The 19,906-nt window shown below is 32.4% G+C and overlaps 1 protein-coding gene across 11 annotated transcripts in view; it reads right to left on the bottom strand.

Annotated features, from left to right (window-relative positions):
- GPHN (gephyrin) overlaps positions 1-19,906 on the bottom strand; it is a 444,048-nt gene that overhangs the window by 134,936 nt on the left and 289,206 nt on the right. For 7 of the 11 annotated variants that reach the window (XM_059693242.1, XM_059693252.1, XM_059693290.1 and 4 more), the window contains one exon: positions 5,336-5,392. The exons of the other annotated variants lie outside the window; for them this stretch is intronic. In XM_059693242.1, the coding sequence (XP_059549225.1) occupies positions 5,336-5,392 (57 nt within the window). The remainder of the gene's footprint in view (positions 1-5,335; positions 5,393-19,906) is intronic. 11 annotated transcript variants of the gene reach the window in all.

The following is a 19,906-nucleotide window of genomic DNA, read 5'->3' on the forward strand; positions in this document are numbered from 1 at the left end:
AGTGTTTCAATGAATAAAATGGCACCCACTGTTTTGTTCTTGTGTGTGATCACCTATAATAAATTTGTGTGAAACTGAATGGTGACTATCTGCCTATTTACCCCATTTTAGAAACAAAACCTATTTATATAGCCTATGGTCCTGAGAATAACTTTATTCTGCTCTTAAGCAACATTTTAAAATATACAAGGCATATATTACAGCATTCTGGGGTAATAGAAATTAAAGGTGAAGGAGAAAAAGTGAACATTCAGTTAAGCATTTTATTTGCATCTTTTCTTAGCTGAGCTCTCTAGAGAAGATATAATTTGCCGTTAGATAGTTTTTTTCTACTCTTCTAGTTAACAGAAATCTCAGAATGATATACCTCTATTCAATCTTTGCAGAAAAAAAAAAGGTATACAGAACAAGTGCAGCCCCATGAAATGAAACGAAAGATGAAGATACTGACACTGGTTATTATGTACTATACTACGCAGTATAGGTGTTGAAAAAAGAAATCGAAGAATGACATGAGATAAACTAATTTGCAAAGTACAGAACTTTACATTTAACTCTAACATAACACTAACTCCTCACCAAGTTGACGTGAACAAGTCTCAATTTTCTAGTCTTAGTTTTACTGAAAGAAAAAGAATATCAGCTCTCATGACTGATTAGGGAAGAGTATGACTCTAAATACATATATTAATTAATATAATCAGAATATCTTTAGTGGTTTTTAGAATACTATCCAGGTATCTTTAGACTGATTTAGACATAGAGTTCATGCTAATTTTTTTTTTTAAACAGTGGAACACATTCTGAGGGCAGCTGTGGATGATCTTTTAGCTTCAATAAAGAATATAAATAGAAAAGAAGGACTGGCTCCAAAGGAAGAAGTAGAAAACACTTGTTATACTTTCCTTCTCTGTTTAGGTATTATAATTTAATTACTGATATTAGTAAAAACAATTTTGGACTTCAGTAATCAAAACAATAGAGATATAAATAACTATATATGGTATCTAATTAAAAACAAGCTGAGAATTATTATATCACTATTATTTTTCATTCAACCCTGTATAACAAAAACTATCATAGCAATATGAATTAAATGTATAGCACTAATCTTGGGAGAAGTCAGGGCTAGGATTCATAGGCACTTTTTAAAAAGCCTTAGGAATGGGAGGTCAGGGCTAAATAGAGCCAGAATTATTTAGAGTAAACCCTTGATTTTTGCAGACCTCAATTTAATGGACAAAATTTCTAGTCCGCATGTCATATGTGAATATTAACACTGATAACTTTAAAATGTTTTTACCCAAGATTTGCTTATAATTAAATTAACAGATTATTATTTTTATTTTTGTTATTAATTTACTGCTATTTTTTTAAAACAAATTTTAGTGAATAGGCCATATGATGGAAAAGCACTGTAGTAATTTCACTGACATAAATAAATATTACATACCTACAACTATAGTCTACATATTTAAATCCAAGAGCCAACACTCATAAACAATGTTCAACGAATGATTAGCACGTGACCACACCGCAGCGCTTGTGCTACTTGGTTCTGTTGTCCTGTGGCAAGACTTTCTGCAGCAGTTTTAACGCATGCCTGCTGATGGTTGGACCTGTGCTAAGCCATGCCCCAGTGTCAGAGCAAGTTCCTCCTCCAACCCTGCTGGCTGCACTAACTGTTGGGAACTCAGCTCCTCATTTATCCTATGCTTGCTGCACCATATGTTGGGGGCATAGATCTTGAACCTGCCCTACTACGCCAACTGTTGGATCCGCGCCTCTCTGCCAGGGGCTGAACCTTCTTGGACATCCAGCATGCTCTGAATAGGGCCTTCACACTCTTAACTGGCCTTTAGCATCCGGCATATTCTGAATAGGGTCCCCAACCCAGCTTTGTGCATTTGTTTACTTGTGATGACTGATGAATGCATGCATTTACTAAACTTACTCAGTTTAAAATTAAAATTTACAGTATACATTTAGAAAAGTTTTCTGTGAAATTAAACTTTTCATACATACTTAATTTTAATTACACAAATATGTCCACATAAGTAAAAACAAGTAAACTAACTAATTTGTCAAGTTTTTAACATGCATTTAGAAAACCTTCTTTATTATATAATGGACTTTCAGCTATAATAAACACTCCCTCTCCTGAATTAATCTGTTATATCGAGGTTTTACTATACAACAATAATTTAGCTTTTCTTCTGCCATATTTATATCGTATACCATTTTTGAGATTTACTTCCATTTATCTTAGAAATATATATTCAGTAGAAGAGCTAAGTATTCTGAGTCTGAACTACTGGTCACAAAATACTATTTTTGCCTTTGATTATATAATATATGCACAGTATTGAGTGGCTATAAGGTATTGTTCTCCTTCAAAGTGTTATCTTAAGCATATTATCCTTTATCTCAAGTAAGATGTTACATGATGGTGTTCCTGGTAAAGATGCTTACTATTTTATTTTTAAACAAAAAATATCTTACAGTTAATCCTAAAGAATATGAGTTGAGAAAAGTCTACTAAATCAGAAAAAAGTCTACTTGCCAGAATACCTATATTCTAACATAGATCATTTTCCTTGACAACTGAAATTGAATCATAAAGGCTCTATCACTTGGATTCAGCCCATAAATTATAATCCTGTTGACACAGCTAACAGGGGACAGAAGAGACAGTCAACAGAAAGCTCCAAATGAAGTCTCATGAAAAGATCCTCAGAAAATTATGTAATTGTATAAGAAACACAGATTTTGCAAAGGAAGTTTTTATTTTGTAATGAATCCAGAATGTTATTAAATCAACCTCAATGCTAGTGTGGCTTAAGGGTCCTCTGCTCTGCCAATTTAATCTGTATTTCATAAACATGAGCATGAAGCTGCAGCTAGAAAAGAGGGAGAAAAGAGAAAAAAGTAAACAAAAATGGAGATGAGAGGACAAACCAATCAGATTTGGAATTACCAGTCAGCAGAAGTTTAGGGGAAAAAAATCACCGAGTAAAATCGTACATGTACTCTGAGAGAGTATCCTTTCACATTGCCTTCTAGGTGATCTCTGAGCTCATCCAGCTTTCGATGGAGCTACATGTAAACATCAAAAAATCAATTGAAAAAGCAACTTGTTCTCTTTTCAGTTTTTCTTTTAAAAATAAGATCATAGCATTGCACATTTCTCACTGCCTTTGGCAAACATTTCAACACATCAAAGATCTTTGTATAATACAAGAATACATGCTAAATAAAGCTGTGACTAGGGAAGCCAATATTTTAATTATTGCATCTTGTCTCCCCAAAGCATTAGAGAAAAGAAATACTGTAACTACCCTTTTAATCCCCTAGAGATCCACTTAAGATTTTTCTATTTGGTAGAAATATGGAGTAAAAATATTTAAAAATTATGAAATTTGCCTTTCTTTCCCAAATACACTTTTTGATTTAAGGCTGCATCCACATTAAAGTAAACTGACTGAACCCAAATATCTATCTTTTGTTCTTATAAATAATGTGTGTATATATATAATCATACTGTATATATACTTAAAAATAACAAACATACAATTATAACTTGAAGTTCTATACACACAAAAGCTGAACACAGAGATAATTAAACACACACATACTCACACATACAATACAGTTTATAGCAGATGGTGCTGCAGTTAGGGATGCTATTTGATCTTTATTTAACTATCAATAACTTCTCCAAAGTTATGTTGCTCTGCACATTTGAGTGTGAGTCATAATCCATAGTCTAAATGATTATAGATTTACCTTTCCTTAAAGACAAAGGTAAAATATCATAGATACCTCACAGTAGACAGTGAGGAATGTTACTGATAATCATCAGGATACATAAACTAATATATTTGTGACTAAGTAATTTTAACTTGCCTCATTTTTGAAATAGAAATTTAATCAACACTTCCTATCTCCTCTGATTATCCTTAGTGAAATAACATTTTAAGAAATGATACCCAGTATATAGCAGTGTTAGAGAACAGAGAGGATGGTTTGTCTGGAATTAAGGACACAAACGTACAGACACACCTTCATCCATGTGCAATCACACGAGTGGCACACACACAAATAAACAAATACAAAAAAGGTAAAATTAAGAAGGCAGAAGAGGCAAGGAGAGGAAAAAGTGCAGAAATTAGTGCTTAATAAATTGTTAAATGGAAATAAATTGAAGGTGTGTAAAATTTTGAAATAACTTAATATTAGGTCTCTAGAATCTAAACCAGTGGTCACCAACCTTTCAGACCTCACGGACCACCAGTGGTCCGCAAACCACCGGTTGGCAACCGCTACATAGTTATTGAATTTTGGAAACATCCCAGTGTAATGAAGTATCTGTCATTTTGATTAGTTTAACAGTTACTACTGTTGCAAGAACAAATGGGATTGACATATAAGAAGCTGTTAATTTGGTGGTGGGGGGGGGGGGGAAGATTCCTTTGTGTATTTTAAAAATTCAAATTTTATCTTACATTTATGGGGGCAGCATTAAAAATTATCAATGCAACTTTTAACTATGTCTGTGTTTCTTAGGATTGATAACTTGTTTACCTATTCATTGTGACTAAATGTTAGAGTATCAAGTACCCAAGATATTTAACAGCTAGTAAATGGGACCATCAGATCAGAAATATTTAAGTTGTAAATTAGCAAATCACATACAAAAATGGGCAAACATTAGATGTATATTGTTTCTGCTGATTGTTATATCAATTTTTTAATTTAAAAAATAAAATAAAGGGGATTGAGTGCTTAAATACTGTTAGCTATAATGTGAGCCTATTATACCAGCATCATATAACATTTCTAATTCTTAAGATTTTTATATATGTATAAAATATGTTATTAATTCATAATTATTTTTCTGGAATAAACTATAAATGGTAATAACACCAAAATAATACTTAATTATTTTTTATAAAAAACATAAACAGGGAAGATAGTATTCTGAAAATAAATATTAGTTCTCTGTATAACAGGAACTTAACACATAGTGACATCAGTCAGAGGAACGGTTTACTCTAGAACCCCAAATTATGGCACCTGTAGTGAGGCAGTTGCCCTTTTTCTTGTCTGTAGTGCCATTCAAAGCTAGTTATTTGTCAGCTTGCCTTCAGCTGGTTGCTCTATGTGTAGCTGAAACAAACAAAAAATATGACCCAACAGCCAATAAAAATATTAAAATAAAAAAAATGGGATGGTGAAAAATGGAAAAAGCTCCCTTCCTCCCACCACCCGCCAAAAAGGAAGAAGTGTAGGCTATAGACAAAATCTTGCCAAAAAATGTTAGAAACATATTTACTTTGAGGGATCCAACTCTACTAGCAACTCCTTTGCTTTCATCCGGCCGTCTAATTTGCTACAATGAGGGAAGATGGGTAAAAAAGACAGAATAAAGAAAAAGTGAACTTAAAAATTTTTCTACGCATTAGTAAATACATGCAAAAACATCAATTGACTCTTTGAGGTACCTCTTAGGAGGTCAAGGAGTTAACTAACCCAGAGGCTATATGACATGCTCTGCAAATAGGCTGGTCAGTAGAATGCAATCATTGTTATGGCACTATTCCTGATGAAGAAATGTGCACTTACTTTCAGTTATCTTGGGGATTTCTGATGAAGCAGTATCTGGAGTAGTGTTACATTTGCATTTGGTTTATGAAAAACAAAGAATTACAAATATACCTATGCATAGAACTTTGTTTCTTTCAGTGTTTTAGTATCTATTCCATTATAATATCAGAAAACATTAATGATATGATTAGAAACATAAATGTTCCCCAAGTGGAAAGATCAGTCCTGACAAGCATCATTCTTAATAGGTGACAGAGTGAAGATCCTCTGCTTGCTGACCCAAGCATTGAGGTTGTTCAGCTGTCACTGAGATTCCCAATTAAACAATTGTGCTGCCCAACCAGAAAATTTTAATGCCAGACCAATGTCAGATACAGTCACTCCCTCAAAGCTTTCTGTATTTCAGTTGAATTTTCCTCCTAGGTAAGAGGGGAAAATAAAGCTGCCATTTTAAAAACTTGTTTTCTATCATTACATAAATGAGAAAAAGAAGGTTCTTAACACAAAATGTTTTATCAGATGAGGGATAAACTAGAAATTCATTTGCTTTTTAGTAGAGCTGTAACAACAACAAATATTTTGTTTAAAGAGGAAGACAAAAAGAAAAAAAATGAAAATAGAGAGGGAGAAGGGGAAAGAAGCTTCCAATCAAGTGGATTCGTACATGTGTAGAATGATAGCCTCCCTTCAGACTGCACAGGTCAAGTTAGCTGGAATGCTTCTGCTTGTATTAGGAGACAGCAGAGAAGCATCAACATGATGTCAAGTTCTGAGTGTTAAAATTCTCTTAAGAAAAGAAACCTGACCATACTACAAAATTATATTTGGCACACTACATATTGTTTTATCCTTTTTAGGACATCTCAGATAGTATATGGAGATTACTAAATACTAAGAATTGAATTTTCATTTTGGAAAAAAAAAAGCATCTTGGCACATAAGAATTTTAATGTCAACTTCTGGTTTTAGTCAATATAAATAGTTTTTACTAATTCTTCAGCATTAACTAAATTTATGCCCAAATAATAATCACCAATTCTCATGCTTAGTCAAACAGAATTCTCAAATTTAGAAACAATGAAAACCAAGTAGAATGTCTACCCGCTATAAGACAGGGCCTTTGTGTAGACAATGCGTTCCTAGTAATTCTCTTGTGCTATTTTCTTTGACCTCAGAACACATTTTCATATCAAAAGTTGTTTCCCTTTTTAAAGGGAGACTCACTATATCTTGATTACAAAGATAAACTATCCAGTTTCCAATAAAAGTATAGTCTAGTGCCTCATGCTGCTTTCTGAAAACTTTCAAAAACTGTGAAGATTTTCAGCAAATTTTCAGTAACAAGTGAATGCCACTTTCTACATACATATTTTTTTTAATTTCCAGAGAGCTTAAAATTACATCAAGTCTAGCAACAAAAGGTATCTTATTCAAGGTTACACAAAATATTAATGACAAATCAAGGAACAACATCCACAGTTCCTAATTTATAGTTTAAGGTTGCATTTCCTTAATAGGCCTGGAAATAAATGGATAGGACAAAAATTGATGCTTATTAGATTATATGTATGTATATATCTCTTTATCTCTCCATCTTAAATAAATTTTGTTATTATATGAATTATAAGAGAGAAAAGATAGTCACTATTGAACACTAAACATGAAAAAAAAAGACTATAATACTAATTTAAAGATAGATTTTTGGAGTAGACAGCTCATTTGTCAATGCTTGAGATCAATTTTCTGCATATAAACTGGATATTATAAATTGAAACTATCATAAGAGGAAGACTTTAGAAAACCAATGTGGTTATCAAAGTCAGAGTTGTCATGTAATATTTTTGTGGCTCCTAAAACAGGTAATAATTCCAAATACTAAAAATTTTCAAAGAGAATCTGAAAAAGATTTGTCTCATAAACAAAAATTTGAGAAGTAGAGAAAAGTTAAATGAATAGATTTTGAAGTGCAATGCTCTCATTTATTCTAGTCAACCCTTAATAATCAACTATGATGGAACAGAATAAGAGAAATCACAAAAGATTAGCATTTGAATAAAATGAATTAATTTGGTCTTCATGATAATTGTAAAAGCCTCACATGTTAGCTAATTTTATACATACATTTCTCTGAGGCTAAACATTCTCTATCAGTAACTAAGAGAGGTTAAACTGCAAATGTTTCTGTTACATATAGGATCATTGCAATATTAATGAAATTTTGATAATCAAGTGTAAAGAACTGTAAGGATTATGAGTTGGTTGAAATTATTAATTATTTACATATACTGAAAAATAAAATGTCAGTTGCAAAACAAAAAATGTTATCACTAATAATTTTTCTATCTTGAAGAAATCCTTCTACAAGCATTTTACTGAGATTGTAAAAGATATAAACCAGAGGATCAAAACCATTTCAATATTCTATTCAGCCTCCCAGCTAGAATATTTAACAAAACATTTATTAAAAATAGTCTGAAAATATTGCACTGTATTACTTCTTTTGCAACATTCTAGGAATCTTTCTTTAGGTATTAATTACTGGAGAATCTATCCTTAGGGATTAATCACCAGTATGTGTCCTATAAAACAGTGAAATTACTGCTGTTTATAGTCAGCTTTTTAATAAAAGTTTGAATTCTAGAAATATCATTTAAAAAAGACATTGCCTGAAAGCGAATACAATATGGGTTGTTGATTTGCTTTGTTTTAGTCTAATTTTTCAAAACTGAGCTCACTGTAAAATCATTTCGACTGCTAACAAGGTAAAAAATTATTCCTCTTGCCAATAATAAGTAGTTGTGTTATGTTTTTATTGAAGCAAACATATAGATTTTAGAGTAGAAATCCAACTTTATATTAATTTTTTTAAAGATATGAAATTTCAAAGAAAGTTTAGGCTTGTAAAAGCCACATAAAGGTAAGTGACTATATCACTGGGTTTATGCATTCACATTTCTCTTTATTACAAAATGTTTGCTGAAAATTTTTGAGAAAAGGTTTATATTTGTGTGTTTGTTTTATTGATAAGAGAACTCAGGTTTAGAGAGGTTCAGTGGCTTTCTGAAGAACTAGAAATTAAGAAAATTTAGACTCTCATCTATGAAATGACTAATGTAGACTCCCATCCTTGTCCCCTGACATATTTTCTATTGATTTAGATTATGTAGATTAAACAAATTTTTCTGTTTGTTTGTTTGCCTTAGGCCTGAATTCTTTTATTTTTAGAATTATCTAACTTACTCCTAATTACCCTGAGAGACAAACATTTTTAACCTGATTTTATTATGCCATTTTTTAAAAAGTATGGGCATCAATAATAGAAAAAAAACTTCTTACTTAGAAACTATCTTCCAACCAATACCACTCACTGTATATTAGTAAAGCTATAGATTGTTTCTGGTAGTTATGATTTGGAGGAGGACATTAAAAAGAGTTTTACTTTCAACTTGAAAATTTGAACTAACTTCTGTAAGTAAGAAAATACTTTTTTAGGATTTGTCTTTAATCCTGAAGTTTTGGCATGGCCAATTTTAGAATATATATCATTTTAAAATATAATGATCCAGAGAATAATTTAATTTGGGATATGCTCTTTATTAAAGTCATGAATGAGATGAGACATGGCCAGTTAATTATATGGATTTTTATTTACTTATTATTTATTTATTTAAAATGTCGACCCTTCTTGCCCTTGTTTTCTTGGGTGGTTTTTTTTTGAAATATATATTTTATTGATTTGGGAGAGAGGAGAGATAGATATATCAATGATGATAGAGAATCAGGGGAGAGAGAAGATAGAAACATCAATGACGAGAGAGAATCATTGACTGGCTGCCTCCTACATATCTGGGACTGGCACGTACCCCTAACCTGATTTGAACATGGCACCCTTCAGTCTGCAGGCCGACACTCTAGCCACTGAGGCAAACCAGCCAGGGCAGTGGTTCTCAACCTTCCTCATGTTGCGGTGACCCCCAATTTCATTGTTACAAATTGAACATAATTAAAGCATAGTGATTAATCACAAAAACAATATGTAATTATATATGTGTTTTCCGATGGTCTTAGGCAACCCCTGTGAAAGGGTCCTTCGACCCCCAAAGGGGTCGCCACCCACAGGTTGAGAACCACTGAGCTAGGGCAATTATATGGATTTAAATCATGGCTCTATCTAATAAATTCTGTTGCTGAAATAATGATGGCATAGGTTATTTCTGTTGAGCTGCTTTTGCACAAACATGCCCCAAACTATCAAAAAGAAGTTTAAAGGAATCAAAACTTTTTAATTAAAATGAAAGCTAGTATTCTTAATTTAATTATTCCTTGTATTTCTATACTTCTCACTTTCCTATTTTCCTATCGCTTGTACAAACTCTAGTGGATACCAAGATAAATCATTATTTCATTTAACAGAATTAAGCTTGACCTAAATGAGAAAAATCTTGACTAAAGTTAGAGCATTTTCAGTTGATAATCCCCAACTTTATGTAGTAACATGGAATGTGAAGGCTGGATAAATAAATGTAAATTATTTTATATTAATTGGATATTAATATAACATCAGAGAGAAGGGCTAAACAGAATGGTAATAATATTTATTCAGTCAGTATAGAAACTTATTTCAAAGAAACAGATTTATAGGCCTACAAGGAACTTTAGAGGTTACTTAATTTAATACCATGATCTTATAAATATAAAAACTGAGGTCTATTTAAAAAATATTTCAAAGTGGCAGTTGGGCTGACCCTCAATATTTAGTGCCTCATAGTGCAATTACTTTTACATACTCAATGTTAAGTTTTCAAACAACTTTGGATCCATAATTTTTTAAATGTCTGCCAATAAATAAGTCATATGCAAATACTAAAAACTGCTTTTAATTGAATATCATTAAATTGAATTCATCAAGATGCAAAAATGATCTGTTCTTGGTATCCATATGAATTATATGAATAAAGAAAAACTAAGATACCTAGGAATAAACTTAACTAAGGATGTAAAAGACCTGTATTTAAAAAACTACAGGACATTGAAAAAAGAGATAGAGGAAGATATAAACAGATGGAAGAACATACCATGTTCACGTATTGGTAGGATCAACATCATTAAAATGTCCATACTACCCAACGCAATTTACAGATTCAATGCAATCCCCATTAAAATACCAATGGCATATTTCAAAGATCTAGAACAAACTTTCCAAAAATTCATCTGGAATAAAAAAAAGACCCTGAATACCACAGCAATCTTGAGAAAGAAGAACAAAGTTAGAGGGATGACAATACTAGATATCCAGCCATATTACCAAGCCACGGTTCTCAAAACTGCCTGGTTCTGGCACAAGAACAGACATATAGACCAATGGAACAGCACAGAGAGCCCAGAAATCGACCCAAGCCATTATGCTCAATTAATAATATTTGACAAAGGAGGCAAGAACATACAATGGAGTCAAGAAGTCTCTTCAATAAATGATGTTGGGAAATTTGGTCACATACGTGCAAAATAATGAAACTAGATCACCAACTTACACCATACACAAAAACAAACTCAAAATGGCGAAAGGACTTAAATGTAAGATGGGAAACCATAAAAATCCTACAAGACTCCATAGGCAGTGAAATAGCAGACATATGTCGTAGCAATATCTTTACAGACACAGCTCCTAGGGCAATGGAGACTAAGGGGAAAATAAACAAATGGGGCTACATCAAAATAAAAAGCTTCTGCACACCACAAGAAACCATGAACAAAACAACAAGAGAGTCCACTGCATGGGAGAACATATTTGCCAATGATATTTCCAATAAGGGTTTAATCTCCAAAATTCACAGAGAACTCATACAACTTAACAAAAGGAAGATAAACAGCCCAATAAAAAAATGGGCAAAGGATTTAAATAGACACTTTTTGAAAGAGGACATAAAGAAGGCCCAGAGACATATAAAAACATGCTCAATGCCGAAACTGGTTTGGCTCAGTGGATAGAGCGTCGGCCTGAGGACTGAAGGGTCCCGGGTTCGATTCTGGTCAAGGGCATGTGCCTTGGTTGCTGGCATATCCCCAGTAGGGGATATGCAGGAGGCGGCTGATCGATGTTTCTCTCTCATCGATGTTTCTTGCTCTCTATCTCTCTCCCTTCCTCTCTGTAAAAAATCAATAAAATATATTAAAAAAAAAAAACCATGCTCAAAGTCCTAATCATCTGAGAGTGACAAAATAACAATGAGACACCATCTCACACCTGTCAGAATGGCTATCATCAACAAATCAACAAACGACAAGTGCTGGCAAAGATGTGGAGAAAAAGGAACCCTCATGCACTGCTGGTGGGAATGCAGACTGGTGCAGCCACTGTGAAAAATAGTATGGAGGTTCCTCAGAAAGTTAAAAATGGAACTTCCATTTGACCCAGTAATCCCACTTCTAAAACTATATCCCAAGAAACCAGGAACACCAATCAGGATATATGCACCCCTATGTTCATAGCAGCACAATTTACAATAGCTAAGATTTGGAAACAGCCTAAGTGCCCATCAGCAGATGAGTGGATTAAAAAGCTATGGTACATCTATACAATGGAATACTATGCCACTATACAAAAGAAGGAATTTTTACCATTTCCAACAACATGGATGGAACTGGAGAGCATTATGCTAAGCGAAATAAGCCAGTTGGAGAAAGATAAATATCACATGATCTCACTCATATGTGGGATATAATGATCAACATAATTTGATGAATAAGAATAGATCCAGAGACAAATGGTGGTGGTGGGGAGGTTAGAGAACAACCAAAGGACTTGTGTGCATGCATATTTGCATAATCAATGGACACAGACACTGGGGAGGTGGGGGCATGCCTGGAGTGGGAATGGCTGGAGGGAGAGGGGGATCAATCGGAGGAAAAGGAGACATGTAAAACTTTAGACAATAAAAAAAACACACAATTATATGAATAATGAATTAAAGATTCTGCATATATTTTAAACAAAGGTAGAATTAATACAGTTGCTAGGTTTAATTAAGAGAAAACTGTAGTTCTGGCCAGTGTGGCTCAGTTGGTTGGGCATCGTCCCATGTACCAAGAGGCTGGCAGTTTGATTCCTAGTCAGGGCACATGCTTGGGGTTTCCAGCTTGATCCCCGGTAGGGGGTGTGTAGGAGACACTGATGGATGTTTCTTTTTCTCTCCATATCCCTTTCTCTCTCTCTAAAAATAAATAAAAAAATTTAAAAAGAGAAAACTGTGCCATAGCCAGTTTGGCTCAGTGGATAGAGTGTCGGCCTGCAGACTGAAGGGTCCCTGGTTCAATTCTGGTCAAAGGCACATGCCTGGGTTGTGGGCTCGATCTCCAGGAGGGGGTATGCAGGAAGCAGCTGATCAATGATTCTCTCTCATTATTGATGTTTTAATCTCTCTCTCCCTCTCTTTTCCTCTCTGAAATAAATAAACAAACAAATAAATAAAATAAATAAATTAAAAAGAGAAAACTGTGAAACATTTAACTTCCAGATCATTATATCATTGTTTTAAAAACTGAAATAACAACTGAAATATCCATAATAGGGGCTGCTGAAAAAACGATGCTACCTCCACAAATTAGAATAGCAAACAATAACAATGTTGTACCAGATTATTTAAAAACATGTAATGATGTTTATATTACTAAATGAATGAGCTAGGATAAATTTTTTTTTAATCTTTATTGTTTAGGATAAAATATTATAGTTTAATAATAATAGCTAACATTTAGGGAGCATTACTTGTATTTCAAACTTTGTGATAAGTGATTAATATGAATTTTGAAATTTAAACCTTATAATAACCCTATGAGGGAAATGTTATTATTATTTTTCATTTTACAGATGAGATAATTATGGTTACAGAGGTAAAGTAACTTTCTAAAGGCCATATACCTACTAGTGATTCCAGAACCTAAGCTCTTATTCACTGCCTTCCCATTATGATCCATTTATATAAATATTTGAATGCAAAGAAAAAAATAACAGAATGATATACAACGAAATTTTAGCAGTCATTAATTAAGTGTAGAGGAACTCTTTTCCCCCCTTATATACATTTTCTAAAATGAGAAGGTATATTACTTGTTTTTAAAGAATAAAAAAAGAACCTAGCCACTTAGACTGCCTAAGCCAGCAGTTCTCAACCTGTGGGTCGCGACCCCTTTGGGGGTTGAACGACCCTTTCACAGGGGTCGCCTAAATACATCCTGCATATCAGATATTTACATTATGATTCATAACAGTAGCAAAATTACAGTTTAAAGTAGCAATGAAAATAATTTTATGGTTGGGGGTCACCACAACATGAGGAACTGTATTAAAGGGTTGTGGCATTAGGAAGGTTTAGAACCACTGGTAAGCAATAAAACTTAACTCTACAGCTAATAATTTCTGGTTAGCTATATCTTCTTAGGATAACAATTAAATGTCATTTGCAAGTTCAGATTTCAGAGTAGAAATTGTACATTTCCCAGTTAAATTATGCTTAGCTTCAATGATGAATATAATTCTGTGAACATTAAATAATTAGAAAAGGATGGGAGGAATTTCATTTTCAAATACCACTATATATAAAGACAGAGGGGACACTAAAGGAGATGAACAAAGAAACAAAAATCAATGTAAAACCTGTACACTTAGCAGAATGCCATAGAACAACCATTTAAAATTATTTGTTGCCCAGCTGGTGTGGCTCAGTTGGTTGGAGCATGGTCCCATATACCAAAAGGCAGCGGGTTGGATTCCCAGTCAGGGCACATACCCAGATTACGGTTTCGATCCCCAGTTGGGGTGTGTATGATCAGCAACCGATCTATGTTTCCCTTTCTTGCTCTCCTTTCATCTTTCTAAAATCAATAAAAATAAGAAAATAAAATGATTTGTAAACTCAAAATTAAAAGCTAACACATATTACTATTGTTTAACTTCAATTTTATCAAAATATGAAATACTTTATCATACTGGGTAGTGCCTTTCTCATTAGAAAAGTACAGAAGAGAACCATCTTTTATTTGAAGTCTCAATAATCTGTTTTGCTATCACACCAGAATAATTAGCAAAACAAACATGTTGTTATAAAGGAGGAGAAACTAAATAATAATGAACAAGAGTAGAAATCAGTTATTCAAACATCTAAAGGAGTCAGTCATTGAATGCAAATGAGTAAAATAGCCTGGAGGATATAAAGAATGACAGCTGTGATATACATAGGGCGCTGGACAAGTAATGTTGATCTTATCTTTTTAGGAAAAGCTGAAAAATTTTATATTTATTTAAAAGCTCATCAATTTTAAATGTTCTAAGCTGAGTTTTAAACAGCCACGCTCAATTATACCTCTAATAAAATGATCTTTCCAAAACAAGGCTATTACTTAAAAGAGGCCTCTCTGTATCTATTAGTAGATAAGATATCCTGGGGAAATATTAGATGTCATCCAAGTACAGAAATAGTATCTCTTTGGAAATAAGTCGAGATAGCCAGAAATTACAATTCCTGGTCTTGTATCCGCAAAAGACTTTGTGAAGCCTTTTCTCATTTTGACTTAGGGAGGAGATATTCTATTCCCTGCTATGGAATTAATTGGGATTACAGAGTGAGGGCGAACCATTTATAATGCTTAAGTAGGGTACTATACTGGTAGTTATTTACATACCAGGGGTGGGGAATGTCTGGCCTGTGGACTGTATAAGGCCTATGAAATCATTTGGTCTGGCCCTGCCAAGGATTTAGGGGTGAATTAATTAAATGTTTGACCAAATATAGCAGGCTAATTTTTAAAGTGATAATTTTGTATGGCCCGTGAATGATGTTATAAATATCCAAATGGCACTTGGCCAAAAAAAGGTTCTCACCCCTGAATAAGATCTCTATTCTGAGGATAGCACTGTAACATTGTCTCACTGAAAAAGTAAGATTCAAGACATAATTTTGACCCATATATGTTCAAGAAACAAACCAGTTTGCTCATTTGATTATACTGGTGATTCTTTAAGTCCACAGTCCCATGAGGGTCCCCGAGGCCCTATCAGGAGTCCAAAGGCTGAATTATTTCAATAATAGTACTATGACATTTGCCTCTTTCACTATGTTGACATTTTCAATAATGATACAAAAGCAATGGTGGGTTGGCACCTTAGTGCAGACTGAGGTGGTGGATCCAAATAGTATGAATAGTCCTTGTATTATTCACTATCATGCACTAAGAGTTAAAAAAATTTAATAGTTTCAAAAAAGAAAAGCTAGTTTCATTTAACATTGTTCTCAATGCAACAGTAAATACTAATTTAACTTAGTTTAAACTTGTCCCTTGAGTCTGGCAAAATGAGTAGTATGAATATAATACTGCTGTTCCATATCAAAGGATGATGACTGTCTCAAGGAAAAGCACTTATGCAGTTGTTTGAGTTACATGCTGAACTAGTCAGGTTTTGAACAGAATACCATTGTTACTTGAAGGAATGAAAGAATACTGACAAACTGTGATTATTCAGACTTAGATATTCGGCAGACATTTTCTCGAAATGAATGAAATGGGCCTGTCAATTCCAGAAAAACACAGGAATTGTTGTTTTGTCAAAGATAACTTTTAAACACAAATCAGAACTGTGGAAAACTTATAATACTATGAGTCTGAGAGCTTCCAATACTTCAAAGTCCTTTTTTATGAGCTTGGTGGTTATGTTAATGAAAATGGTTTTTTAGTATAAATAATGAAATATGTCAACACTTAGAAGAACATATATTTTTCAAGTTACCAAGAAATGTGTTACAAAATCATACCTACGTTCATTCAAAGTTCAAGCCAGGGCAATGGATCATAATGTATCAAAGTACTCAATGGTCCTGACAAAATTTTTGATTCCATCCTTTAACTAACTTTTAAAAGAAAATTGTAAATTTTTGGTGTAATTTCAAAGAATACCCATAATTATCTGAAAATACTATTAAAATCATCCTTCCTTTTCTAACTACGTAACTGTGTGAGGCTGATTTGTTTCTTCATATTCTTCAACGAAAACAACATATCACAACAGACTGAGTACAGAAGATGTGAGAATCTGGCTGTCTTCTATTAAACCAAACATTGAAATATATTTGAACAAATGTAAAGCAATGCCATCCTTTTCAGTAGATATTTTTGCTTTGGAAAACATTATTTTTTTTCATAAAAATGTTATTTATGTTGACATATAAAGGCTTATTATTCTTATTTTGAAGCAAATAAACATTTAAAATTTCTCAGTTTTAATTTCTTGCACAGTAGATATTACTAGGTATAACCACATAAACAAATGCTATTTGGTGTCCTTAATAATTTTTAAGTGTGTGAAGGGGTTCTGAGACCATTATGTCTGAGAATTGCTGACTTTGACAAATAATCTAGAGAATATTATTCTCAATATCCATCAGATGGGTCAATTAACTATTTATAAAATAACTTACATTTTTATGTTTAGAAAATGTACTTTTGATGTCATTAAGTCAGTGTTTTCCAACCTTTTTTGGCGTTTGTAGAACCCATATTTCTATAATGTCATTTACAGCTGAATAGATGTTGCTATACCAATACTGATTTAATTTAAGACAAAAGCAAAGAAACTTAATGTTTAATATAGTCTTATTGATTTTGTGTATGCTCTTACAAATAGTGAAAAATAATTTGCAGACCCCAGCTAGTACCATGACCTAGCAACAAAGATTTTCCAGAGACTTGGGAACCTCAGGTTTACAACCAATGAACTAGCCGTATCATATAATTACTCTGGTGCTCACAAAGAAAAGTGGTAATAATATGGAATAGTGTGTAAAACTAACTTCACTAAGAAAAAATTCTCAGAGGGAATATTATACTGATACTGGATCAATAATGCCATTTTTATATGTAAAGGAAATCACATTGTTTTCTAGACAGACCTAAAGATTGAAAACTGTGAGTTAAAAAATATTCATTATTTATCCAAAGTAATCTAAATTCTTATGTTCAAAGGATAAAGGAAACTTATAAAAAATTAATAATTATGCATTTTGTTTGAATATAAGATTAGACAGTGTATTCTTCATGTCCTAGGTGAAATGTTACTCCTTGGCGAGGTCTTCTCTGATCATTCTAAGTAAGGTTTCCCTCCTATTATTTTCTATCACTACAATTTTTTCATTTCTTCTTGCATGAATTTCAATTTATAATTATGAAGTTATTGTAAAATTATATTTGAATAATTTATGTTTATCTACCTATTTATTTTATTATACCATCGACTAAACTGTCACTGATTCAAAAGCATATATAATTTAGATTCAATCAAGAAGTCTTAATTTAAAATATTTAATAGAAAGATTAATTTGACTTCACTCCTTTAAGAAATCAATATTCAAACTAGTTTTTTATTATATTAGTATTCTGATTCAGCCTTAACAATTTAATTTTAAAATTACACTAAAGCAATAATTTTATCTTCGATATACATTATGACGCTGGTAAAAATTATTGAAAAGAAACAGAATCTTATTCCTAGATAAAAGTATAGAAAAAAATTCCTAGGAAAAAAGATATTCACATACACTGCTTTATATGAATTCATTGTCAGTTTGAGTATGTAAGTGTTAATTAAGGGAAAAATGTCAAGACAAGCCACTTGCTCTCCTAAAGCTTTGCAATACGCACATTAACTTAATAAATATCAACATTTTTATTTTTAAGATTTCACTTTAGTAAACCTGGAAATACCAAGTGAATTTTAAAATTGGATTTAATAATCACTTTGTAATTAAAATGTAATTACAATGTTTTAAAGGACTAAGAACTAGTATGTATAATTAAATTATGCTTAAAATATTTATGTTCACAGTATATATTGTTAAGGGGGAAAAATGCTGTATCTTGGATAGCTCTTTATTACCAAGATTTGGATCTTAATATGTGGTGAATGGCTAAACATTAATAGTGACCTTAACTTTCAGCTTTAATTATTTCTCAGATTTTATAAATGAATACAGCTTATACAATTAGAATTTAATGCAGTCAAACAATAAATTATTTTGATTTAAAAATTTAAAAGACATGAATGAAATTCATCTATCCAATTTTAGTCTAGAGAACTCAATGTTTTCATTCAGTGAAGATGTAGTTGATTATCATCCAAATGGCATTAACATACATTTCATGTCTAGAATGTGCTTACAATTTTTCTTCACTGAAGATTTAGGACCTCAGTTTTTTTAAACTATAAAATTAATATGTTATTTTTGATACAAATCTAAAAACAATGATATACAATATTAACAATGTGAAGACTTTGCTAAGAAGGTTGTACCATGGAATGTAAAAGCAACTGCATTATATATCAAGAACTGCTTGAGGTCACTTCTAGTTAAATCCAATTACAACACTGATAAATTCAGAGAAGTTGAGAAAGAAATTGAGAAAGACAGCTATGTAAGTTCTTAAATTTGATATAGAGAAAAAGTCACAATTTGAGAAATTACCTGCAGAGCCCTAGAATAAATTCAGTGTACAGACTGATATCTAACACCATATCCTATTAAGTAAGAAGAAATTTTACTCTTAACCTTTTGATGCCAATATTGGATCCATTCCATAGAAAACGTGATAGCACAAATGATTATCTTAACCAGGGAAGGGAGATTCCAGGAGTAAGCAGTCATAGCCATAATTAAGTTTGCTATTTAATTTATCATATACATTGAAGATGTGAGGCAGTGAATAAATATCTAATACATTTTCCCCCATACACAATTCAGTACTTGGGAAAATTATAAAAAATAAATACTAAGATACTTCTTCCCTCCCCCAAAGGTTGGCATTAAAACTTTCTTTCTAATCAATTTAGATGTGTTTCCAAATATTAGGCAGCAACATTCCAAGTTGGATATGTTTGAAAAAATTTGGAATGATACTAGAGTAGGGAGCTACCCCAGACTGGACAGGTTAAAAAAAAAAAACACACCTTTTGGTAATATTATTTTATTTTGGCCAAAAATGCATTGATCTGCATATACATGTAACTCCACATCTATAATGATGAGTATGCTAAGAAAATAACAAGTCTACAGCAAAGTAATAGGAGCTACAGAAAGTGATACCTGATGTAGAAGTAGACATTTTGCATGAAATTTTTATTGTCCTTCTGTTGGCCTAGTATGACAATTTGTGAAACAGTAGGTGGTAACTATCTTATAGTCCATTAATTTTTCATTGTATTTATCATGCATGAATCCGACCTTGACAAGCAGAAGAAAATATTGGTTAGTTTTCC

The sequence above is a fragment of the Myotis daubentonii genome, chromosome 1 (assembly GCF_963259705.1).
Source record: "Myotis daubentonii chromosome 1, mMyoDau2.1, whole genome shotgun sequence".
Taxonomy (NCBI): Eukaryota; Metazoa; Chordata; class Mammalia; order Chiroptera; family Vespertilionidae; genus Myotis; species Myotis daubentonii.